This window comes from Sorex araneus, chromosome 5 (genome assembly GCF_027595985.1).
Source record: "Sorex araneus isolate mSorAra2 chromosome 5, mSorAra2.pri, whole genome shotgun sequence".
Lineage (NCBI taxonomy): Eukaryota > Metazoa > Chordata > Mammalia > Eulipotyphla > Soricidae > Sorex > Sorex araneus.
In genome coordinates, this window is record NC_073306.1 from 161,790,769 (window position 1) to 161,817,768 (window position 27,000).

The window sequence follows — 27,000 nt, forward strand, 5'->3', positions numbered from 1 at the left end:
TAGACTGAAAATTTAAAAGAAACAAATTAAACAGAATTTTTTTTACTTTTGTTTTTAAAAAATCAGCAATATAATGACACTTTTTTTTTTTGATAAAATGCTATTTGTTCAACACAACACAATCACGGTGAATGGCATGATAATGAATCCTTTCTTAAGTCATTTTATTTGATCCCTGGCACTGGATTTTGATCCTCAGCACTGAAAAATAAACAAAATGCATCCAATGAAATGGGTACAAGGTTTCTAGGAACTTTGCATTATGCTGCTATTGATAGTATTGGCCATGAGCTTGAATTATAGGGTGTTCTATTCTGAGTGCCTGAAATTTCATAATGTGACATTGTAGTGGCCTCCTGGCAGATTTCTTCTCTCAAAAAAGTGAGGGACTTACAGCAGAGAACCTCTTGGCTCGAGGAAGATGGCTCGAGGGACTGGAGCACAGGCTTCACAAATGGGAGCCCCCCACCATCCTCCGCCCTGAGCGCCCCCCTCAGCACCACTGGGAGTGCTCCCCCAATGCTGCAGGGCGAGGCCCCAGCAGGAGCAAACTCGGAAATCCGGAAATGGCTGAGAATATGATTTTTGCCTCTAATAAAAATATTATCCTTTTATTCTATTTTAATAACTCCAACTGCAAAAAATGTTCCAAGTATATCATTTGAAAAAGACGTACTGGAGTGACTCGGAGGTGAGCTAATGATGCCATCACAGGGTGTCAGACAAGCTGCCTCTTCGTTTTCTTCACCATGTCTATGGGGCCAGGTTATACACCCAGAGAAAATGTGTGCTGGAGAGACGGTCGGTGTGAAATGTCTAAAACAATGAATGCTATTTCCGAAAAATACATTAAGCATCCACAAACACTGCGGTAACCACTTATTTAGGCTCAGTGTTCTAGAACAATCACAAATTATTCCAAGGAACCCTAGTACTCTACCACTTCAGTTTCAATGACTATTTTTTTAAATTGTAACACTTAACTTTAAAATCAGCCTTCCCTCTCCCATTTATGTAGATTAGTAATCATATTGTAGGTATAATATGACTTCATAAATAAATTTATGTAGTTTTGAATTGGATAAAAAGTAAATTACTTCAGTTATATGGGAGAAAAAGTTACTTAAATTAGGCCCCAAAAAATATAGATGTTTTTTACATATTGTATGTAATGGACTAAAGTTTTATCATTTCATAGCTACATAAAAAAAATCAACAGAAACAATTATGGTTTCTTGGATAAAAGGGTTTTGTTAAGTTTCACTTATGGGGAAAGGTACTGATTTTAAAATTTATTTTTATTCCTTCACTCGAAATGATCATTGATGATTATTGAAACTAACTTCAACAGCCACGTTACCGGCTTCTACATATTAATAGATTAGGAGTTAGAGGATGGCTTTGGAGGTAGGTCCAGAAAGACTCAACACAGATGAATGACGCTGAACACACAGAACTTTATAATAATGTTAAGTAATGGAAAATCAGTAAAATTCAAAATTTTAAAGTCAAAGGAAGGTGGCTGGAGCGATAGTCGAGTGGGGAAGGCATTTGCCTTGCATGCAGCTGACCCGGATTCTCCCCGGCATCCCACATGGTCCCCTGAGAACTGCCAGGAGTAATTCCTGAGTGCAGAGCCAGGAGTAACCTGAGCATTGCCAGGTGTGACCCAAAAAAGTCAAAGGAAAAAATATGCATTATTAGATGCATAAATTCCGACCCCCTACTTTGATTTTTCACTATTACCATATATTTATAATGATACCATCACTTTTTCTTGGATAAGAACAGATCATAATCTTTCGATACATATAATACCTTTAATTGAAGTTAATCTGAAAAGTAGAAATTTATTTGGTAAAATACATTTTTAAAGTTAATTTGGAGGTAGAAGGAAATGTTTGTCACCTCTGAAACATATTTTTATTTGCACATAAAAGTAGTACTTTTGGGGGAAGAAAGATGTATAAATAGTATTTTATTTGCATATAAATGTAGTTACTTGGGGGGAAAGGATAGGCCGTGTGCAAGGTAAGACACTTGCTTTGTATGTGGTCTATTATGCTTTGATTCTCTGACTCCCCCTTTTGCCCCAGAGCACTTGGTAGGAGTCAGCCCTGAGCACACAGCCGGGAGCAAGCCCAGAGCACAGGCAGCTATGGCCCACAAACCAAAAGGATATAAATAAAAGGGCCAGAGAGAGAGAGTACAGCAGGTTGGGGCCTTGCCTGTGTGAGGTCAGATCAGGTTTGACACCTCATATGACCCCCTGAATGCTGCCAGGTGTGGTCCAGAAACAAACCTCCCCCCAAAGACTATAAATAGATACGGCTATTTATTTATTTATCTAAGTTTAAAAAGCCAGAGTTCCTTATTTTTTATTTATTTATTTTTTGCTTTTGAGTCATACCTGGCGATGCCCAGGGGTTACTCCTGGCTCTGCACTCAGCAATTACTCCTGACAGTGCTCAGGGGACCATATGGGATGCTGGGGATTGAACCCATGTCGGCCATGTGCAAGGCAAACGCCCGACCCACTGGACTATCACTCCAGCTCCTATCTGGTTATTTTTATGTGTTTAGATATTTACCCTCCAAATTGTCCCCCTCCCTTTTTTTTTTTATTTAAGAAAAAGCAAAATTTCTCTCTTGAAATGCCAGTTTTCTAAGATTTCCTCATCACTAACACTGTCACGTACAGTCGACTGAAGTTTTATGTTTGTGCGGCTTCAGGCCGTTCACTGCCTCTCCCTTCCCTGGGTGAAAAGGCGTGAGCTGAGCTGGCTCCCTGGGGTCTTTGCTTCTTCATTGCCTGCCGTGTTCCCCCTGGATGCTCGCCGACAGCTTCCAGGACCCCAGTGCTCTGTGTTCACTTGGGATCGCAGTGGAAGGGACTCAGGACTTTTGCGTCGGTGATGCCCCGCAAGTTTCTGCATCTCAGACCTGCTTCTGCCGCCTGGCCTCCCTGGGGCTTGCCAGGCTGCGAGCTGGGACCTACTCGTGTGGCCCTGGGGCTCTGGCCCTCTGCTCTGCGGTGTCAGCTTGAGTTGATCTCCCCCGGGCTTAATCACCTAGAGCTGGCTGAGAAAGAGTATGGAATTCACATTCATCAGAGAATTACATTCCTTCGTTTCTCTCAGCCTTTGCAAGCCGCCTAGATACACAGTGAGACATGCCAGTGTTACCAATAAGCCTAAGTGGTTTGTCAAAATATTTTTTTATTTCAGAGTTTAATTTCTAAACACTAATTATTCTCCTTTTTTGATGTTGTTTATTAATATTTTTAATAATAAAGGCCGTGCTCAGGGGCTCATTAGGTCTCAAGGTTTGGACCCGGGGCCTTGGCCTTGAAAGAGGGTGCTCTCATCATTTGATCGACCTCCCCGGCCCAGTTTAAAATCTAGCCAGGAATCAACTTGTATGTTACTTATTTGATTTTCAAAATTAAAAAAAATGATCGTAAAATGGCCTGGGTCCTTTGTGAGTGAAACAAAGTAAAAATGAATCACACAATTGTCACTTTCTTCATGTGTTTTAAAGAAAGTTTTAACTTTTGTAGACTATAGAGCTTGCTTTGAATTTTTAAGATTCCTACATAATCCCATCACATTTTTTGGCCGTGTGTATTTTTTTCAGCAGGAGAAAAATGATTATAATTATGTCTATGAATAAATACCATTTGTCTTTTCTGATTTATATTTTCAGTTCTCTCATGAACTACAGGACTGGAGCAATAGCACAGCGGATAGGGCGCTTGCCTTGCATGGGGCCAATCCGGGTTCAATTCCTTCGTCCCTCTCGGAGAGCCCCAGAGAGCCCCATCTGCACGGCAGAGCCTGGCTAGCTACCCGTGGCATATTCGATATGCCAAAAACAGTAACAACAAGTCTCACAATGGAGACATTACTGGTGCCTGCTCGAGCAAATCGATGAACAACTGGACAACAGTGCTACAGTGCTACAGTGGTCATGAACTACTATTAGTAGTTCTGATATTATTATCTGCAATAATATCAATGAATTCTTTTTGTTCTTTCAGTTGCACCACTTTGTTTTCTTTACCATGAACCTTCCAAATTGTACCTGATATTCCGCGAGATGTATGTGCGCTTCTTCTTCAGGCTCCATTCCATCTCGTCCCATCCTTCTGTAAGTTCATAAAAATTCTGATCCAATCAAATGATCTCTCTCTCCTTCAGAAAAGGCCTCCTCAATTAAATTATAAAGCCACAGATTTTAATCTGTGATGTCGAGCAACATATTTCCACAAAATAAATGCAAGTCCTTGGTTTTTGATTACAAATTGAGATTGCCAAATTGCGGGCGGTGGGGAGGGGGAAGGGGAGGAAGGAAGGAGCATGCGTGACATCAGGCCTGTGGCGGAAGGTGCAGTGACTTTGTGCATCGAAACCAGCCATGACAGCACAGTTGTAACCCTGTCACCTAGGATATAGTCTGAATGTTAAAAATTTTAAATATTAAGTAAATGATTTAAATTTTAAATCATTGTGGTGATGGGGAAATGCCCTTTCTCATCTGCACCAACTCGCTCCTTTAGATTAAATGTGTATTCTTTGACAAAGAGGTCTTCCCGGGGGAGCACTGATTTCCTCACCTATGAAACAGGCGGCAGCGAACAAGCCTACGAACCTTCCAGGCCGTCTTGGCTCACAGCTGTCAGAGAATAATGAGCTTCTGTTTCCAATTGTTGCTATGATCATCATCCCGTCTCTGAAATGAAAATCAGATGTTTATCATGCATTGTTCATTCCCGGCTTGTCTAATTATCAGTGATCCCAGATACTTTCTTTGTGTTTATCCTCTCTGAGACAACCCGCGGGCCTCACCGTGAGAGTCAGGAGACGCCTTGTGGGGCCCGGCACCCTGGTCTGTTTCCTTGAGCCCCTCCTTCAGCCTTTCTCTCCTCGGACCCTGGGTAGGCACAAAGGCCGCGTTGAGCCCCGTGTGGACACTTCTTTTCCTCCATTTCAGCTGTGTTCTGGGTAGCTCGACCGACTCTCCCAACCAGACGTGACACTGGGATGAGTCAGGGCTGCCAGCTTTCCCCAGAGGCGGTCCCTGTAGCTCCAGTCCTTTCTCTCGCGCCTTAGCCCTCTTCCCTGCGCCCTGTCTCCCTGCCCCACCCTTGCACTCAGACATCGCTGATGGAAGCTGGCTCAGGCCAGAGGGCCAGGGCGTCCCGGGGAGCCCCGGCCGCACCCCGACATTTGCTCGGGTCTTCCTCAGAGACTCCTGGATTTAGTGTTTCACTTCTGTGTTTGCCTCGGAGAGAAAATCTGAACTCTTATTTCTCTTAACTGTGAGCATCGGACTTTTGACACTCCTCCTCTGTCCTATTTTATGCTTACATGAAAGAAATAAAATATTTGACTCGCTGTCCAGTGCAGCCCGGAGAAGCCTGGCCAGCCCTGCTCTGGGCCAGCTGTCCCTGGGGTGTCCTTGTTCAGCCAACCCCCTGGGCCAGCCCCGCCGTGTTCCTTCTGCTCGGCTGCAGCGTGAAGCCTTCCCGGCCCAGCGGCCATCTCCTCGCCTCTTCTGGCCAAACTAACTCCTTGGAACCTTGACAACCCTTCTTCCCCTTTAGAAACTCAAAAAGAGGATTAAGACTTCCTTACCAAGATCTCCTCGGAGGAATGCTGAACTACAAGAAAGACTTTATTCAGAGTCCAGAAGTGAAAAACGCACTTGAAAAGCCATCTGCTTCAATCAGTTACTTTCTGTACTCTACCCAATAATGCCCCTTTGAAGCAGTAGATTCCAGAAAGAAAAATATCTTTATACTAAGTAATCAAATATTCTTGTTTGATAACTTCCTGATGCAAATTTGGAGCAGTCAGCAGTCTTTCCCTGGGGGTGGATTTCAAAAAAGAGTGAAAAAAGCAGGAAATATTTTTCTTCATGGGTGAGGCAGCTGAAAGGAAAAGGGCTTGGAGGAGAAAGGGTGTGACCGCAGCCCCAGAGAAATACCTGGAAGCTGGAATGAATCCAGAGAAAACTCATTTGGCTGGGCTGAGTGATATTACAAGGCTCTCAGGAGCAGGTTTTCCTTCGGCTCCGAATGTTCCCTACCTAGGTGATGCGGGAGCCCCCCCTCCCCCCCCCCCCCCCGTACCCGAGGCGCCTTATGGGAGGACACTTAGAGACGCGTGTCCTTTGTCTTACAACACTGTGTCTTGGAAATCGTTTGTGCTGTTCTTGGTTTTGACTTCTATTATTAAAAACAAATGTAAATGTTTCCCTTTTTTTTTTGTTCCTCACTTCACTCAATATGTTGACAGAGTTGGTTTTTAAATTTTGAAATGCATTATTTCTCTCATGGTTTGTTATTGTGTGCAGGGTATTGTGTCGCTCTGTTTGCTGTTTGAAACTCTCCTTCAAACATACCTTCCCCAGCTCTTTTATCATCTACGGGAAATTGGGGCTCAACCGTGAGTATTTTCTCTCCTAGTGAAATCAGTTGTTTGATATTCGCCGTCATTGTAAAACATTGGCGATGATGCAGTAAATCTTCTGACAAATGGACAATTTTCCCCCTTTTATTTTGAGAAACAGTTCCCTCCATGGAACTACTTAATAAAGTAGTTCCCAAGTAGTGATTGTAACAGAAGCATGCCCAAATATTCTTGGAATAGTTACCAAAGTCATAATAAATTCTTACTTGCTAGAAGTTTTGTGGCTGGGACAACAGTCACCAGAACAAGCAGGCTTTATTATTTTTTTTTAAGTTTTGTTTGGCTTTTGGTTTTGGTCGTTGGAGCTGGAGCTGGGAGGCACTGGACCCTGGCCTTCCTCTTGTAAAGCAGGCCCTCAACTCATGGCACTCTCTCCAGCACCAACCTAAGTTAAAGGTGTTGGTCAAAATTGAAGCAAAATTTTGTAGGAAAAAATACTACCTGAGAAATTGGGTCAGAGTGATAGTACAATGTTTGCCTTACTCAGGGTTGGCATCCCTTATGGTGCCCTGAGCACCACCAGGACTAATTTCTGAGTGCAGAGCCAGGAGTAACCTCTGAACATCACCAGGTGTGCCCCTCCCTAAAAAAGAAAGAAAGCTTTGTAACTTTCCACATGGTGAACTAATAAAAGGAAAAAATAAAATTAAAAAAAAATAAAATAAAATATATATGCACAAAAGTGAGAAAGAAAGAAAGAAAGAAAGAAAGAAAGAAAGAAAGAAAGAAAGAAAGAAAGAAAGAAAGAAAGAAAGAAAGAAAGAAAGAAAGAGGAAAGAAAGCAAGCTAAAGATACATGATGACACTAAAATTAAGTCAGTTTATCAGAGTGTCTTCATGAATGCTCTGGAAGCTAAATTTTTCTGTCTTTAAAATTTTTGTTTCGTTTTGTTTGCGCCACACCCAGCAGTGCTCGGGGACTATTCCTGGCTCTGCACTCAGGGACCAGTCTGATCTGAGTGGTGTTAGGGATCAAACCTGGGCTTCCCGCATGCAAAATATTATCTCAATCCTTTGAACTATCTCTCTGGTCTAAATTTTGTTGTCCTTATATAAAGTACCATTAGGTAAATTAGCTACCAATTATTGTACACTGATTTTCCTTCAAAAAGTTTAAAGATATGTTTATATCACAGTGAATTATCTATTAATGTATAAAATACTTAGGGTCTTAAGTATGATTTAGTTTTTCTCTCATTTAAAAACAGTTTATCTAAAGCAAAGGAGTCTACAAATGATTTACCAATGATTTAGAACTGTTAGGAAAGCATGCTGGAAATGAATATTAATTAATTCTTTGAGGCTACAAAAGGAGTTAATGAGAAATGGAACAGTTTAGTATTTATATTTGCCACACTTGAGTGTATAGCAGATGAATAGATGGGTGGATGGATGTATGAGTGAGTGGTTGAGTTTGAGAAATTAAATTGTCTCTTAACAAATTTTCTTAAACTGGAAAAGCACATTAATTTACCCAAGCATCAACATTCCTTTAAATCAAGATAACTTAATTTAAAATCAAGAGAATTCTTACTTTGTGGAATTGTTTTAAGGTTCAGTTGTATATTTGTGTTAATATAATTATATATAGCCGACACGGGTTTGATTCCTCCGCCCCTCTTGGAGAGCCCAGCAAGCTACTGAGAATATCTCGCTCTCGCTCTCAAGCTCACCGTGGCGTATTCAATATGCCAAAAACAGTAACAAGTCTCATAATGGAGACGTTACTGGTGCCCAATCAAGCAAATAGATGAGCAACAGGATGACAGTGACAGTGACAGTACACATATGACTATGTGTATCCTTTCAGTAGCGCACCACTAAATGTCAAGTACTTTAGATCTTAGGAATGACATTTATAAAACAAAACCTTATAGGACAAAGGGTGTGACTTAAAGTAGTAAAGCATATGACTTAATTGTGTGATGCCCTGGGTTTTTTGATCCCAGTACACAAAACACATGCACTCACACTCACACACACACACACACACACACACACACACATACTTACATACACACAGAGCAAGTGTATATAACAAGTTTACACTTGTGAATTTTCTATTTTTCTACTGGTTATTGATTAAGAAAAGAGATATTATGGTCTCCTACTATAATTATGAAATTTTCATTTTTTCCTTTATTATTATAGATATGTCGCACACACGTATATAAATATATACATATATATTTTTAACTTCATGGATTTGAAGTTTGATTTTGGGAAACTTGATCCCTTTATTATTATGAAATGTCTTTTTTCCTGCTAATAAATAGGTATTATGTGACATAGCTATTCTAGCTTTCTTTTGATTTCAATTTGCATGGTATATTTTTTTATCCTTTTACTTATAACATAGACTATCAATATCTATTTTTCATGTGAGTTTCCAATTATGCCTCCCCAAAAAATTGGATCTTCCATGAAGCATCTTGCCTTTTCATTTCATTTTAATTAATTCCATTTACATTTAATGTCATTGATAACAGTGGATTCGAGAATATTTATATTATCTATTAATTTTCTAATGTCTGATATGTTTCATGCTTTCTTTATTCTTTTTTCATCTTTTCTTGCATACTTTATTATGTAATAAGTACTTTTGTTCCATTTTAGCTTCTCTAGTGAAGTATTATTTTTACCCTTTCAAGTTACTATAAACTGTGCTGCTTGTAAACAACAGAAATTTTTCTCTCTTGGTTTTGAAGACAGGATGTGTAAGCTCAGATGCTAGCACAGTCAGGTTCCCGGGATGACCCTGCTTTGGGCCAGAGCTGCCGACTTGCACTGTATCCTCACGTGGTAGGAGAAACAGACTGCGTCAGGAGTCTCGTCAAGGCACTTATCCCAGTCCTGCGGGCTCCACACTCATCATCTCCCACAGACACCACCTAACTAATGGTCACTCTGAGGGGAAAGTTTGAATATCTGAATATGGATGGGGTGCACACAAGCATTCAATCCATAATTATACCCTACCACTGATAATATTCATTATTAATTAATCACTTCCTACCTTCAAATAACTCAAGGTTTAGAAATCTTCAATGGCAAAGATCTTGGTATTTAGTTCTCAGAAATTTTACTATTATCCAACTAGGGATTTCTTTGAGCCAATTAGATCTTCAGAAATGTCTTTTGTCACAAATGGCCAAAAGGCACATGAAAAAATGCTCCACATCACTAGTCATCAGGGAGATGCAAATCAAAACAACAATGAGATATCATCTCACACCACAGAGACTGGCACACATTCAAAAGAACAAAAGCATCCAATGCTGGTGTGGATGTGGGGAAAAAAGGGACGCTCCTTCACTGTTGGTGGGAATGCCGATTGGTCCAGCCTTTCTAGAAGACAATATGGACAGTCCTTCAAAAACTAGAAACTGAGCTTCCATATGACCCCGCAATACCACTTCTGGGAATATATCCTGAGGATGCAAAAGAGCACAGTAGAAATAACATCTGTACCTATATATTCATTGCACCACTGTTCATAATAGCCAAAATATGGAAACAACCTGAGTGCCCTAAAACAGATGACTGGTTAAAGAAACTTTGATACATCTACACAATGGAATAATATGTAGCTGTTAGGAGAGATGAAGTTATGAAATTTGCTTATAAATGGATAAACATGGAGAGTATCATGCTAAGTGAAATGAGTCAGAAAGAGAGGGACAGACATAGAGGGACTGCACTCATTTGTGGAGTGTAGGGCAGCATCACATGAGGCTGACACCCAAGGACGGTAGATACTAGGGCCAGGGGTATTGACCCATAGCTGGAATACTGCTTCATGAGTGGAGGGGAGAAGGCAGATGGAATAGAGAAGGGATCACTAAGAAAATGATTGCTGGAGGATCCAGTTGGGATGGGAGATGCATGCCGAAAGTAGATAATGGACCAAACATGATGCCCTCTCAGTGTCTGTGTTGCAAGTTATAATGCCGAAAAGTAGAGAGAGAGTATGAGGAATAGTGTCTGCCTTAGAGGCAGGGGGAGGCTGGGAAAGGGCGGGGTATACCCGGGATATTGGTGATGGGGAATGTGCACTGGTGGAGGAATGGGTGTTTGATCATTGTGAGATTGTAACCCAATCATGAAAGCTTGTAACTATCTCACAGTAATTCAATAAAATTTAAAAAATTTTTTAAAAAGAAATTATTAAGCTATTCACTATTAAATGATGCAGTAGAGAATTGGAATCCTGTCAAATTCTTGTTAACATCTTAATCCTTAGATTAACTTTATAAAGTAAATGGTACTGTTTTATATTGTATAACCACTGAATAATTTTAAGCAAATAATTAATATGGTTATATGTTAATATATTTTGTATGCATACTTATATTTAATATTTGTATATTATCTATATAACTAGTAGATGTTTTTATTAGTTATATTAAAGCATTATAACATAAAAAATAAGAAATGTCTTTTGTCAAATTTAGGAATATTTTCTTTTTCTTCTTCGATTGGAGGGAAATGAGACACACCACATAGTATTCAGTATTCAGGGGCTAGTTCTGACTCTGGGCTCAGAAGTAACTTCTGGCAGTGTTTGGGGGCCTGGATATGGTGCCAGGCAGCAAACCAGCCTTAGCCACACACAAGGCGAGCACCTCGTGTCCTATACTATTTCTTCAGCCCTTAGTCATTATTTCTGCAATTATTTTTTTCTGAACAACATTTAGTCTCCTTTTCTTCTGGGACTCCAATGCCACAAATGTTAAAGCATTTGATCTTATCCTACAGTTTCCTAAAACTCTCTTTATTTTATTTTGAATTGTTCTCACTCACCTTATTCCTTTCTCTCAGCTTGAGTACATCCTACTCCTGTATTTGTTAATTCACTGGCCTTCTTATTTTCCTCAGCAATTTTTCCATTTTGCTACTGACTCCCACCTAGTATGGATTGTGCTTTTGTTTGCACGTTTTTTTAGATCTAAAGCTCTCATTTGATGAATGTACTGGGGTGAGGGATGTTAGCACTTTGGTGGTCCGTGTGGTATGTAGCGCTGCAATCTTAAAACTTAACAACAACTGCTGTAAAGCAGTGTTACCTCAATAAAAATAAATTTAAAAATTAGTAATGTTTCGTGTGTGTGTGTGTGTGTGTGTGTGTGTGTGTGTGTGTGTGTGTGAGAAGATTGAATCCAGGGCTCATACATCTTTCCCTCTGAGCTGCATCCCTAGTCCGCATTTGATTTTGGCAGAACTCAAAGAACTGTGCGTTATAAATAAAGATAAATTTTACTCCGTACAAATTATCCCTCAATAACTTTTTTTAATTGTTTTTTGGGCATACCCGGTGGTTCTCAGGCCTTGCTCCTGGCTCTGTCCTCAGGGATCACTCCTGACAGTGCTCAGGAAACCATGGGGGTGCTGCAGGCAAAGCAAGCACCTTAACCCTGGACTCTGTACAGCCCAATCAGGAACATTTTTTTTAAATTTCGTTTGTGCTGTCTACAAAGGAGAAGCATGGTGTGTGGTATTACTGTTCTAACAAGATACTGTAAGAGGACCGATGAAATGCAATCAATAGAAAGTTAATCACTTCAGGTCTCTTTCTCTTAAGAAAACAACACAGGGGCCAGAGAAATAGTACAGGCATCAGAATGCTTGACTTGCGTGTGGCCAACCCCTGTTCAATCCCTGGCATCGCACATGCTCCCCTGAGCACTGCCAGGACTGACGCCCACCAAAACTGACAGAACCCTGAGCATCCCTGAAAAAGAGCACCGAGCCAGGACTAGTCCCTGAGCACTGCTGGGTGTGGTACAAAAACCTAAAGCAAAACAAAAAAATTAAGGACAGAAAAATTTAGCCCCTGAAAAAGAAAACCACACAGAGGGCCAGCAAGATTGTGCAAGGGTCAGGGCAGGGGCACGTAGCTGACTCTGCTACGTCCCCAACACCACGTGGTCCCCTGAGCACTGCTGCGTGTGGCCTCGGAGAGCTCAGGAGACGCTGCGCTCTAGCAAGGTGCCTCACGTGACCTCCAGCACTGCAGAGCCCAAGAAGCACCACATCCTCGGGCTCTGCAGTAAACCTCCGCCCAGTTGGTTGCTCAGGTCTGGACCTCCTGAGCACTGCTTGGGAGCCGCCCCCCAACAAAAAGGGGGAAAAATACAGACGTTTATCTACATGACATTGTTACCATGCCAGCAAAGAGTTTGGTTAGCAGCTCACCAGACCGTCCAGCGATGATCAGATGCTGACAGCACAGAAACGTGAGGGAGCCATGTACCTCTCAGGTGCCAGAGTCAAAGACTCTGTCTCCTGACTCTCGATGAGCAGCGTTCTCGTAACGCGGCCTACTTCTAGGTACTGCAATCAGGTAGGGGTTTTGCTTAGTTTTGCACAATGAAATTCAGTTGAATTTCTAATTGCTCTTTCAGAATTCTAATAACCTTCTCTTCAAAACAAAGAGTTTGGGGGCTGGAGCGATAGCACAGCGGGGAGGGCCTTTGCCTTGCACGCAGCCGACACCCGGGTTTGAATCCCAGCATCCCATATGGTCCCCTGAGCACCGCCAGGAGTAATCCCTGAGTGCAGAGCCAGGAGTAACCCCTGTGCATCGCCAGGAGTGATCCAAAAAGAAAAAATAAAAGAGTTTGAAATTAAAAATCTCTTTCTAGAAAGATCCCTTAGATAATTAAAAGACTTTTCTTCATCTTTAAACACTACTCCCTGTTTTATTTTATTCAAGTTATGCAGCCATTTTGAGTGAAATATAAGAATATAATTTCTTGAACTGGAAAAAAAAAGCATCAAGCACTTTCAAGTACTTTGAATAAAATTTAAATTATCTAGGCTTGCCTGGAACTGTTATGATCCTGAAAAACAGAACTTTGAAGTGAGTTTTCTAAAGGCTCACCTGTAACACAAAGGAGAGCTCTGCAGAAGTAATTCTTTCTAATACTTTGAGACCACTAATTTGATGACTAACAGTTTCTCTCCATTACACTTCTTCTACAGCTTTCAAGAGAGTACTTGAATTTTAAATACCCAGGTGATTTCTAAGACTCATAAAGAAGTTCTATTAACAATAGAGTTAATTGAGCTCTTTTGGTATTGCCTTTTTTGTAAGGGAAAAAAATGCCAGTGGTAAAATTGATTTTTTTTTTCCTTCTTTGCTTATAGACTTCGTATATCATTTAAATGGATGGTGCGTGCTTTCTCTGGATACTTAGCTACAGACCAACTCTTGCTTTTGTGGGATAGAATCCTAGGATACAACTCCCTGGAAATTCTTGCTGGTAAGAGTATTAGTTTATAATACACACGCTGTTTCTCTATAAGGCCCTTGCCTTTCTAACATTCACCCTCTGCAATTGGTGTCGAGTCTACAATTATTAGCCTTTTCTGATCCCTGGTATGTCTTTCCTAATAATGACAAAAATAAGGAAATTTATCTGCCTTAAAATTAAAGTGCTGAGTTTCCGAGATCATGATGCTGAGGTAATTATATAACATCATCTGTTCTTCGTCTCTTTACCTGGCTCCGTTACTCTTCTTTTCCTTTCGGTCCAGGCAGGGCAGAGTTCTCTCTTCCCTCCCGGAGGTCTGTGAAGCTGAGAGTAGGTGTTGTCTTTCCTTTCTGCTTTCACGAGTCCATCTTAGCACCCTTTTCCATGCCCCTTCTCAACCCCTACCTCACCTCCACTGACACGGGGCCTCCCTGGAGAGTTGAAATCCCAGCTTTGCTGGACTTCAGTTTATGCTGAATTCAAAACATTTTCCTTTTTGCTAATAATATCTGACTTCTGCCCTGGTGAGTTTTCCCTCCCAGGTGCTCTTTTAAGCTAAAAAAATAATTTTTGCATCTGTCTTTCAAGAAGCTACATAGTCAACTCACCATTATCACATTCACACCAAAACCATTCTTACAACAAATAAACACACGGACAATTATGTGAAAACACATCGTGCACAGATTTATTATTATTTATATGATTTTGTTTCCCTTTTGCAAAACAGACTTGGTTATTTTTACCATTGGGTTTATCAGGATATTCAAATAAATATAACAAGATTTTCACAGCAGGAGATGCAGGACAGAAAAGTTGGCAGTGTTGTTCCAACCTTTTCCTGTTATGTGATATTAAACAAATGATTTAACCTAGCCTTTCCTTCTCCCCTTGCCTTTTGTATGTAAATACCTCTTTGGCCTGCTGTGGAAATGATGCTTAGTTGAAGATCACCTTTTCTTTTCTTTTCTTTTTTTATTGAATCACCATGTGGAAAGTTACAAAATTCTCAGGCTTATGTCTCAGTTATACAATACTCAAACACCCATCCCTTCACCAGTGCCCATATTCCACCACCAAGAACCCCAGTATATCTCCCACCCACCCCCGCACCCCCACCCTGCCTGCATAACTGATAAATTTCACTTCATTTTCTCTTTACCTTGATTACATTCCATATTTCAACACAAAACTCACTATTGTTGTTGGAGTTTCCCCCCATAAAAGACAGTCCTACTGCCAAGGAAGCATTTGATAATTAGTTTTTCATTGCTGAGAATGAAGAGATATGAAGTCCCGCTGTTCCAAGTACATAACTCCATTTTTTTTCCTCCTTCCCACGCCACCAAGTTAGTGCCTGCTTAATAGTCCTCATAATATGGCTGATGCCAGGCCGCCCGACAAGGGAAAAAAAAAACCGAGCAAGAAGGATATTTCCCATCCTCTGCCGGCGTGGGGCTATGGCTTAGTTCACAGTCTAGAGACATGGCTGCAAGCAGTTTCTGGAACCAAAAGTAGTCTAGTTGGCCTGCGGATCCTGGTCAATCAGCAGCAAAGCGGCTGCACAAAAGTGTGGCCACCCGGGTTGAATCTCGGTGGAGCATGTGCTGGTATCAGCCCCGGCCCAAGACTGCCCAAGAGTACCGCTGTTCCAAGTACATAATTTTTTTCCCCTTCCTGCACCTTAATAGGAACTTAACTTCCTATTAAGTTCGTGCCTGCTTAATAGACCTCATAATATGGTGGACGCCACACCGCGTTTCTCCCCGAAAAGGGAAAAGAACCGAAAAAGAAGGATATTTCCTCTACTCGGCCAGCGTGGGACTATAGCTTAGTTCACAGTCTAGAGAAATGGCTGCTACTTTGATTACCTCCAATATTTCAACAAAAAACTCACTATTATTGTTTGGAGTTTCCCCCCAAAGTCAGACCTGCTAAAAAGGAACTGTTTCACATTGCTGACAATTAAGAGATACTAGGTTTTGGATTTCTGTATAAAGTCCAGGGAAAATTCTGCCAGAAATTGCATCACTGCAAGCTTTTACTTCCCTTTTGTGGTGCTCATAAGATGGAAAATCCTGGAGAGAGAAACCCTAATCCCCCTGGTGCCGCATGGGGCAGTGGCTCAGTTCACAGTCTATAGGTATTTTTGCTGCTCGTGTCCAAAGTAGTTCACTTGGCCTCCGGGATCATGCTCGTGCAGCAGCGGAGAGGCCGCACATGTGTGGCCACTGTGCTTAAATATCAGCAGAGGGCGGGGCCGGTACCCCCGCCCCCTGGGATCTCTCGCACATCTCACTGCAGCTGGGCTGGTACCTCCATTTTGTGCTCAAAAAGCGGCGATCGCCATGCTGTGCCCAAGAAGGAAGGGTTGAGAGAGAAAAACCCTTCCCCACTGGCGCGGCATGGGGCAGTGGCTCAGTTCACAGTCTGGAGGCATTTTTGTGAGCTGCTCGTGTCCAAAGTAGTTCAGTTGGCGGGATCGTGCTCATGCAGCAGCAGAGAGGCCGCACACGTGAAGATCACCTTTTCTTGCATAAGAAGGAAAAGGTCACCTTATATAGGAATCATATTAACACTTCTTGAACCCTGGGCAGGAAGGTAAAAAAGGAGTATTAGGCAAGTAATAAGGTTTCTTAAAGAGAAATACTGTCCCTAGTGCAATCAAAGATATTACTTGTGATATTTTTAGTATCACCTACTATCTTTTACCCTGAATTGTTTTTTATTTTTAAATAATTTTTTCTCTTGGGGCCACACCCAGCAGTGCTCAGAACTTACTCCTGGTTCTGTGCTTAGGGATCACTCCTGGTAGTGCTCAGGGGACCATATGGGATGCTGGGGATTGAACCAGGGTTGGCAGAATGCAAGGCAAGTGTCCTGCCCTCTGTTCTATCTCTCCTGTGCCCTGTTTTGTTTTTTTTTAATGTTATTTTTTTTTTTTGCTTTTTGGGCCACACCCAGCAATGCACAGGGATTACTCCTAACTCTGCACTCAGGAATTACTCCTGGCAGTGCTCAGAAGACCATGTGGGATGCTGGGAATCGAACCCAGGTCAGCCACTTGCAAGGCTAACACCCTACCCGCTGTGCTATTGCTCCAGCCCCCTTAAATGTTAATTTTTAATGGTTAATTTTTAATGTTTTTAACAGTGAGATACACAGTTACAAAGTTGTTCATAATTGGGTTTCAGCCTTTCAGTGTTCCAACACCTGCTTCTCTGTAGCAGGCACTTTTCTTCTCTCTCTCTCTCTCTCCCTCTCTCTCTCTCTCTCTCTCTCTCTCTCTCTCTCTCTCTGTGGTGTGTGTGTGTGTGTGTGTGTGTTGCTTTATCTCTGTCTCTCTCTCTCTCTCTCTCTCCGCTTTTGTGCATCATGGTTTTTGTGCATTATGGTTCAATACAGGTACTGAAAGGTCACCATGTATGTCCCGATACCTTCTTTCAGCACTCAGTTCTTGTCTAGAGTGATCATTTCCAACATCACTGTCATAGTGGTCCTTTCCGTATCCTAACTGGCCACCCCGCCACCCCCCACTGTGGCAAGCTTCCAGTAGCGGACCATTCTCCTGGCCTTTGTTTCTACTGTCCTTGGGTAAGCAAGGACAGTAGAAGAAACTGTCCTTGTGTAAAGCATAGTCTTACAATATGTTTTTTATACCCTACAGATGAGCGCAATCATTCTATGTCTGTTCTCCCCTTCTGACTCATTTCACTCAGCATGACACTCTCCATGTCCATCCATTCCTCGTTTTTTAAAGTCCATGCTGATTTTAGTTAGACGTCATCTTATTTGGATGTCAGTGATACTTGTAATTTAGCAATAAAAGGAATCCTAAAATAATTAGGTATAACTGCTCGAAGGTATTTCAGACAGGAAATCCTCAGCCTCTTTTTCAGTTTATCATGTTGGGTAATCCGTGTTTACCAGCCCATTTCAGTTCTGTGTTATTCAGCTGCCAGAATAAGTGGGTTCTTATTAATCCAGGATGGTAATCTTGTTATTTCTACTCTTGTATCATCTCCTTTCCCCGAACTCTTATTTCCAGGCTAAACAGAAATAAGTTGTCTGCAACTATTTTTCAGGGGACAGGATTTTAGACTTTCCCTTACCTAAGTCATAAGTCTTGAAGAAGTATATAGTATATAGCTTTTTGTATCATTTCAGAAATATGTGGCATGTAAAAGGAGTCCAAAATAATGCAGTATTTTTAATTAATGGACTTTCCAAAAGTAGAATGGACTTTTAAAGGTCATTTGAGGAACTAAGAGGTTGACGGTGATAGCAGTGTTCAGTTAGAACACTTTCCAGACCTTTTTAAATGAGAGGATTCAAATTCTCTCATTTTGTTTGTTTTGAAACTTTATTTGAATACTCTTACTTTAGTGTGGGGAGCTCAGCACACTAATTAAAATGTTATTATAGGGTCAGGAAGATAGCACAGGTGTTAAGGGCTTACCTAGTTCAATCCCGAAACCCTGTATGGTCCCCAGAGCACTGCTAAGAATTATCACTCAGCCCAGTAAAGAGTGGTGGTCCCAAATACCAAAGAGAAAAAGAAAAGTTACTGGTAAATCGGCAGCAATGAATTCTGCATTGTAATAGCCACTTTTCTTGCGTACTTTTTAAAACCAATTGAGAACTGTGGAAATAAAAAAATGGAACTAGATGGATGGGAATTCCCCTGCCATGGAAGACAGATGAAGAGCCACAGGGATGAGGAATACAAATTAGCTTCAGTTATTTGGTACAGGTTTTGGTCTGAATGGGACCATCTTGTTTGCTTGAGTAATATTTTAGTAAATATTTAATAAATATTTTTGTTCTAATTGTGAATTAATTAGGTATTTTTAAGAAACAGCTTCCAGCAAAGGCACCTTAATATTCACAATATAATCACTTAGAATTAATGAGAATAGCTTAAAAGATCAAAAGTGAATATTCACAGGTCCATATTTCAGGCAAAGCCTGATTTCTGTTGACAGTGTTCCAAACTAGAGGCCTTTTCTCCTTGTCGTGCAAACCTGTTCTCGGGAAGGACAAGGCCACCCAAACACGAAGTGGACAGGAAGGAACTCGTGTGATGTGGCACCAAGATAAATAGCGGTTTTGAACACATAAGCATTTTGGATGCTGAGGTGAATTAGCGAGCCACTCTTTCCCCTCTTATCTACTGCTGGAAAAACAATTTCCAACTGAGAAAAAACTACTCCTTCCTGTTGCTGCAGAATTCGGAGCATCCTGTCAGTTTTCACCATCTCTGTTAAATTTTACACCAAATGCAAAACAGTGATCACACCTCTTAGCCTGTAAACGGTCTCCGTAGACATATTTGATTCCGTTTAGGAAACTGAAGAAGCTGCTGGTCTTCCAGAAACAATTTTCTTTGCTCTCTTGTAAACATAGAAGTAACTAAATTAAGTTTTCTGCTTTTCAATTAAAAAGGCAGTTTCTTGGTCCCGCATCTCTTTTGTCCCTTGTTACAGATTAAATCATTGCAACTGATTTGACTTTATCATTATTACTATTATTTCTAGTCTGGGGATCAAACCCCGTGGCACTCAGGGGCTACTCCAGCTTAGCATTCAGGGATAGCTCGCTGTGGTGCTGGCAAGGAACCCGGGGCTCCTGAATGCGGAGCATGCTCTCGCTCCTCCGAGTTCTCTCTCCCGAATCTTTTCATTTCCCCATCACCTTAATTTTGTAACCCCGGAACTCTCTTCTCTAACCAGTGCCGTGCCTTTTCTGCCAGACTGTCCCGAATCTCTTGTCCCAGAGAAGTGCCTCAGCGCCCTCGGGACTCAGTGCTCTCTGCCTCACTCGGGGGAAGCCGCAGCCTGGACACTGACTTCTGCTCCTCAGGCACGCCGACCTCCCGGCCCGTGCCCGTGGCTTCAGCCTCGTGCCATCTGTGGACGGGAGCCCGGGCACCGCAGAGCTGCCGAGTGTCAGGAAGGTGGACAGATTTCCGTGTCAGGGCTGAGTCAGCGCCGGTCACCTTTAATCGCAATTATGTCATCGCAGAGTGATTGGATAGTGGCGCTCCAGAAGGAGCACTGAGTTGCCACACTGTTTTCTGCGACTCTCCACATGTCACCCCAACTTCCTGGGCCTCAGTGTCTGCATTTGTAAAATGGGGGTGATAATAGTGCTTAACTCCAAGTTGGGATGAGAATGCAGTGCAGTTCGTATTATTATTATTATTATTATTACCAGAGCAAAGATGTGTTTTATATGTTTTATAAAGACATATTTGACTAGCTGTGCAGTTTTCTTGGGAGTCAAGCTTCTTCCTACTAATACTGAATATTCCTTATCATTTGTTTTCTAAACTTCAGGGACTTGTAGTGTAGGAAACGCATGGTAGGAACACTCCCGCCAACTGGTGATCCCAAGACAAGAAAGTGGGGAGAAGCAGTCAGCTCGGCTCCTTATTGGGGCTGCTTCTCTCTCACCCGACTCCTTCCTTTGTCTGTGGTGACTCATTCCCTGTGTGATTTCTACACTAGATTATGTATTAAGCAGCACTGTTCATTAGTGTTACTCACTTTCATACGCGTGTGCTTAATGGCAGCACAAATCCAGATGCTGTTTTCTGTTCAGTGCATATTATTAATCTCCAGGGTGCCCCTGTGTGGTGGTTTTTTATTTTTCTAATTTTTAGGAAAATGTTTCTTCCCTGCCCCCTCCCCCCACCTCCCGACAGCATTCATATAAATATCAGTATGCTCTGGGGCCCATGCTGGTGGTGTTCAGAGGGTTTTGTGGCACCCAGGATGTAATCTAAGGTCTCACCCAGGCATGTTCTTGAGTCACATTCCTGACCCCTACAAGGATTTTTTTTTGGCTTTTTGGGTCACACCCGGCAATGCATAGGGATTACTTGTGGCTCATGCACTCAGGAATTAACTCCTGGCAGTGCTCAGGGGACCTTATGGGATGCTGGGAATCGAACCCAGGTTGGCCTCGTGCAAGGCAAATGCCCTACCCGCTGTGCTATCGCTCCAGCCCCCCTACAAGGATTATTTTTTAACAGCAGGCTTTATGGCTACTTTTCTAGCAAGGCACTTCACTGTAAATATATATATATATATATATATATATATATATATATATATATAACATGATTTATGTAAGCTTCAGTCTCTGGCAACTTTTTAGATGCCTCCTTATTGTCATAGCATAAAACAGCTGCATCAAAGCAAACCTTGATTCATAATTCATTAGAAACCTATAGCATTTAAAAACTGTTATCATTTAAATTGTAGCTATGACTGAAACACCATATAAAAACAGTCGGGCTTTTTTTTGAGACCACTGAATTTTTCTTTTCCCCAAAACTGTGGGTTCTCTTGATCTTGCTGTGAGACTCTGTTCCTCAGAGGTGATCAGTTATGTCCGTGTTAGGCCCTTCACCCCGAACGAAGATGGCAGGCAGGGAAAGCGTTATTTGGCACTCTCGCTGTGGGTTGTGGGCCGAGCAATAAATTTGCCAAGCTGATGAGTAGGTCAGCAGTTGAAATAGTGTGCATTCTTTTCCAGTCCTGGCCGCTGCTGTGTTTGCTTTCCGAGCAGTGAACCTGATGGAGGTGACATCACTGGCTGCAGCTGAAGTAAGGATAAGTTTCACTTCGATGGGATGGAAATAGTTTCTGAGAGATTGCCAGGCCCGGGCGCGTTAGTCTCAGATGCATAGGATACACATGACTCAGAGCCTAACCTGAGTAAAACCTGTAAGTTCCGAGCTAAGTACTCGTCGGTGTTCAAAATGCTTCCAGTGCTTGAAAACGTCTTGTGATGGAGTCATCCGCAAGTTTATTATAGGAAACCATTAGAGGAAATAAGAAAACTAGAAATCTCAATAGAAACTATTGGGGCTTATGTTGTGTTTTCTTGTTATTGTATGTGTCCATGTCTTAGGCTCATAAAACAAAGAAAAACTGGTTAAGGAAGTTACAGAGCATGTACTTAAATAACATAGAAATAATAGTGTTTCTTTTGTTATTTTCGATTGTGAGTTAATTGTGCAAGGCTGACGTCTTTCCAGTAGTATGTTTTATTCCTGAAACATGGTTCAGTTTAGTAGTGACTTACTGTATTACTCTATTTGTTATCTCTCCCAGAAATATAAATTTTTCCTTAAAATAGCTGCCTACATTCTTTGTTTAAAGGGAAGAGGATGTTTACATGTCTTGTGACTGAATAAACACAAGTTCTATCTCAAAATTACTTCCTAAAGTCAGTTACCCCTGATACTAGTATAACAGGACTAGGATTCATAATGTACGTTTATTTATAGAACCAAGTTGAAATGTTAGACCTCTTATAAACTTATGCTACCTTGTGTATTTGAAAATGGCTCAAGGCTAAAGTCCAGATTATTTTTTGCTGCACAATTTAGCATTTTGGCCATGTTCCCTACCATTAGGATCTTCTGAAATGAGAAGGAAAGTATAGTTTTAGTACAGAGATTTGGGACGCATTAAAGAACCTGTTAATGGTTTCAATGCCAAAATTACTGGGTAATAGTGTTTCTATTGCACCTTATTTCATAGGCTTCACTTTCCTGATTAACATCCAGATACTGATAGATTTTATTTTGTTCTTGTTTTGTTTCAGGCAGTTCTTGCGGATCTTTCCACTTTAAAAGTCATGCCTCTTCTTCAGATTTTTCTGTTTGCTACTGTTACCTGATTTTCTTCAAGGTCAGGACAACACATCTAGTTCCTCATTAGAAACTAATCATGAACTATGCAAACTCTGCATAAAACCAAAATTAAACTTGCATATAAGCCAATAAAGATCATGTTCCCTCCTCAGTTAAAACCTAAGTAGTTTCTCACTTTTTGAAACAATAATTCTGCACACCAAATATTGCATTGCATGCTGCTGATTTTCAAGATGGAAGCAATAGCGATAACGTCTGCTAAACTGAGCATCCTATCTATAGAATCCTAATTTGTAAAAGGCATGTAACACTCTATGCAATAGGAACTAAAGATACTGTAATAAACTCAAGAGGTCATCAATTCTCTTATGTCAGTCTGTAAGTTTCCCTCCAGATGTGTCAGTTAGTCAAAGAAACTGCTCTTCATGCAGAGCCAGAGGTGAAGTACACTGTGAGAAGACTTGAAAAAGATGATGCTTTTAAGTGGCCATTCCAGTATAGTTTGGTCTTCTTAACTTGTCTCTCACCGGAGCTTTTCTGGATCCCTCTCCACTTCTTTCACCCTGTCTTCTGGGGAAGCTCAGATATTGTTGTCTCCGCCCGATGGTGTTTATGTCATCACTTTTTCAGGAGAAGTCAAATAATTGTGAAGTGATTCCCTTCCAACATCTCCACCTTCCATCTTTTGTTTAGAAGACTTGACACTGCTGGGCCCGTGGCCAGGTTCTTTTACTTTGGAAGTATTACAAAGAGGATACCCAAGAATTAAAAGGAGGGAATGAAAAGTCAGAACCATATACACTTTTCGTGAAGCTTAATTTAATGAGATTTACTTCCAGGGTGGAACAGTTTAAGAGAGACTAGAAGTAAGTACCATTTGTTCAAAAACTAGGGAAGTATGTAAGGCACCAGTCAGACTTATTTTGATCTTTTTTTTATAAGCATACGGTCTTATATTATATTACTGCCAAAGACTTATTATTTCTGTGGAATATGTGTGAAAAGTTCTAAAAACTCTACTCATTTGATTTTAGATTCAAACTCAACATACTGATCATTTCAACAAAATTCTAAGCCCATAGTTTCTACTCTTTCTTTGTACCTGGAGAATTGTTTTATTTTTGTCCAAAAATATTTCCTAAGTTTTTTATTTAGAGACTACATGTTAGGAACTCTATGAAGTTTCACACAGCATTGCAAGCATGAAGTTTTACTAGCTATAAATTTGAAAATCTCTTATAATAAGCTGTTTTCATCAGGTACTTGTTGATTTATTATCACTAAATAATAATGAATTAATTGGGTTTTAATTCCATTTTATTGCTTTTGAAGGTGTTTTTGGTTATAATCACATGCTTTGCCATTCTCTGCTAATGCACGTTGATCACAGCAATGCCTGTAACTATTCTCTCCTTCCTTTCCTCACTCTGAGACAATGAGGGGAGAGCCTGGAAAGAAAGGGTATTCAATTATAAAAGTCAGATATGTGTATTTCCCCGTAGCTGAACGTTTTTATTTAAGAGAATATTCATAAGGGGATTTTTTGGTTTGTTTTTTTTAAGTAACAATATAATGGCCTTGTAGAAACCCCATTAAACTGGAGAGTTCTCTAGTCTGTCTGGAGAGTTTTCTAGCTCTGTCCCTGGATAATCCCCCTTATGTGTAATGGTAGGGGACAGAGACATAGAGCAATATTGGCAGTACTTGACCTATTTACCTTCTAAGTATGTATCACTGTATCACTGTATCACTGTCATCCTGTTGTTCATCAATTTGCTTGAGCGGGTGTCAGTAACGTCTCCATTCATCCATGTCAAGTGCTAGTGTAACCCGATGGTGTATTGGGGGCTCTTTCAGGATCAGAGGAATGAGGACCATCCATGTTACTGTTTTAGGCATATCAATTACGCCACAGGTAGCTTGCCAGGTTCTGCCATGACCTCCTAAGTATGAGTAATACAAAATGAGAGAATATATTTGAAAGGGCTTTTTTGTTTGGTTGGTTAGTTGTTCCTTGTGATAGAATCCTGGACCTCATGCATGCTTGTCATGCATGTACTCTGTCTTCACTAAGCCCTGCTCCGAGACTCTTCAAATGGCTTTTAACTGAAACACACACACACACATATCAATGTCACTAGTAATTAATTTAAAATATGATATTTTAAGTTCAAATGGAAAATAATTTATGAATTTGTTAGTCTTTGTATACTGTATCTGATAGTATGAGACATGACTATAAAAAAAGAACAAACTATGGCATCACAGACTGATTGGAGCAGGTGCTAGTTCTAAATTGGAATCCCAAAGCCAAACCTGGTAAGTTGTGACACACATTTTGCTGCTGTCCCCAAGCCCCTCTTAGCTCTTCATTAATTTTCCACCCAGAGCAATCAGCCAGTCTTGCCCCGCCCATCTCTGCCTGTTTCTTCTCTCTGTACCTCTCCTGGTTCCCTCCCTCCTGCAGCCTCACTCCCCCTCTCCTCCCAATGCCAGATACCCCCTCCCAGTTCCCTCCCCCCACTTCTGCTCCACCAGTGCTTCCCGTAAGGATCTGTGATAATGATAGAACTACTTGACCAGTGATAATGATAGAATTACTTAGCCATTCATTGATAATTATAAAAGTATTCACAATGGAGGTGAAAAAAGCCTAATAGATTATTTGTATTTGAATCATTTGGATTTCAATTCATCGCTAAGATAATATGTTTGGTCTTATATTGCAAAGTTTATTGAAACATCTGTTTATCGAAGTGTTTCGGTAATGCAGCATAATTGGAAATTCTAGCCTAACTGCATAGCATCCTGTTAGACTCATCACATAATTACATTCAGCATTCTTCCTATGTCACACAGAAAAAGAATCCTCAGCCTTTCATATGGAATTAAGTTTTATCTTCCTTACAGTTTCCTTCCTTCTTACCTAAAGATGTTCTTTGTATATTCCTTAAGTATTGTGTATTAAGTAGCTCTCTTAAGTATTGTATTTAGAAAATTAAACAGCACCATTTTGCATAGAGGACAGTCAGGACTCTGTAGCATAGCAAGGAAAACTCTCCACAATTTGACCCTCCAAGTCTGGCCCATCATCCTGTTTTTTAACCTCACCAGGTTAAATCCTTGTTTATCCTCAGCCAACTGCAGTCACGCCCTCAACTGCTACAAGGACCTCTCCATTTCTCAAAGTTCATTCAACCAAAAAAACTAAACAAAACAAACAAACAAAAACCAACCTCATCTATTATGATGATACTCTGTGACCTATAAATTAGCGTAAATCCTGCTGCCCTGTTGGTTCTCACACAATTGCTCACCCACAAATATGGGGCTTAGAATAGTGAGTGAAAATAATGTTCATGCTAATTCCTCCAGCATTTATTCTGCATTCAGCTTTCATTGACTAGCTCTAGATAAAGAAAACTAAAGAAAGTTGCCTATATGTCTTTGTATTCCTTGATCCCTTCACACAACACCCCCCCAAATTTGTTGGAAATATGTTTTTCTCAAAACATACAATATAATTCCTTCTCAGTGTCTAGTCTCCCTTCCGCCACAAACATCCTCATTTTCTCTTGGAGAACTACTTCTTTCTCTTTGTGCCACTCCCATCATCCCAGGATCTCTGTGTCCTGGTCCAGCCAGTCCACCTGTATTGCTTCTGGACCAGTGCAAGATTTAATGCCAAGAAGGACCAATAAAACTTGATTACAAGATTTTGTTAAAGTTAAAACTTTTAAGGAAGATGGATGTGAAAAGGAAAGAAAAAAATATAGTCTTTCCTCCTACAGTCTAGAATTAGAATGAGTGGAGGCTTCCTCGTTGATCTTCCTGACACCTCCTCTTGCTCGTTTATGTTCTGTCAGTCTCCCCTGGACTTCTGGCACAGAAGCTGAGCATTCTCCTTGCAACAGAAAATATACTAACTGAAGATATAGAGCTGTTTTACCTCTTAGGTAACCCACTGTAGCTTGGGTGTCATTGTTTGGTACTGGGCTTCTGTCTACACATTATTTAAAGAAGAGGGGTCTTTTTCAACACTTTGTTCCAATAAAGACACACTATGGCCTTCAAAGGAAGAATTCTATGCCCCAGGCCTACTCAGCAGCTTAGAGTATGTCTCTCCTTTCAATATTCCTCTGTCTGGCCTGCCTTCTCCTCTCTCTTTCTCTCATATTGTACCTCAAAACCAACTCAGGAATTATCAGGGGAAGATATTTCTCTTGTGAATTCTTCTCCTGCCCTAAATATACACATATTGTATCATAAAAAGATACTAACTCTTTTGCTCTATGGATTTAAGACAAAAATGACATTTGACAGATTTCTCTGTGATCTAGCTTCATGCTTACCCCATAGTGGGCTTTTGATAAGTGCATGTTGAAGAAACAAATGAAGTCACCAAATCTAATTTGCCCCTTCTGTTGATAAGGAATCATGCTCAGTTTACAGTAATGAGTCCACTGACACACAGCTATTCTACCCACTAAATCAACATATTGAGCTGCCTATCAAAGCCCACAAGGGAAAAATATATTAAGAGAAGAACAGTGCAGATACTTCACCTCACTCATGGTTTTTGCACTCTAATATCATTAACAAT

At 40.9% G+C, this 27,000-nt stretch overlaps 1 protein-coding gene across 3 annotated transcripts in view; it reads left to right on the plus strand.

Annotated features, from left to right (window-relative positions):
* The window catches only part of TBC1D19 (TBC1 domain family member 19), a 136,874-nt gene extending 114,139 nt beyond the window's left edge, over window positions 1-22,735 (plus strand). For all 3 annotated transcript variants that reach the window (XM_055138627.1, XM_055138628.1, XM_055138626.1), the window contains 5 exons: window positions 4,040-4,149; window positions 6,358-6,449; window positions 13,623-13,738; window positions 21,272-21,342; window positions 22,349-22,735. In XM_055138627.1, coding sequence (XP_054994602.1) covers window positions 4,040-4,149; window positions 6,358-6,449; window positions 13,623-13,738; window positions 21,272-21,342; window positions 22,349-22,423 — 464 coding nt within the window. In that variant the 3' untranslated portion in view covers window positions 22,424-22,735. The remainder of the gene's footprint in view (window positions 1-4,039; window positions 4,150-6,357; window positions 6,450-13,622; window positions 13,739-21,271; window positions 21,343-22,348) is intronic.
* The last annotated feature ends 4,265 nt before the right edge of the window (window positions 22,736-27,000 follow it).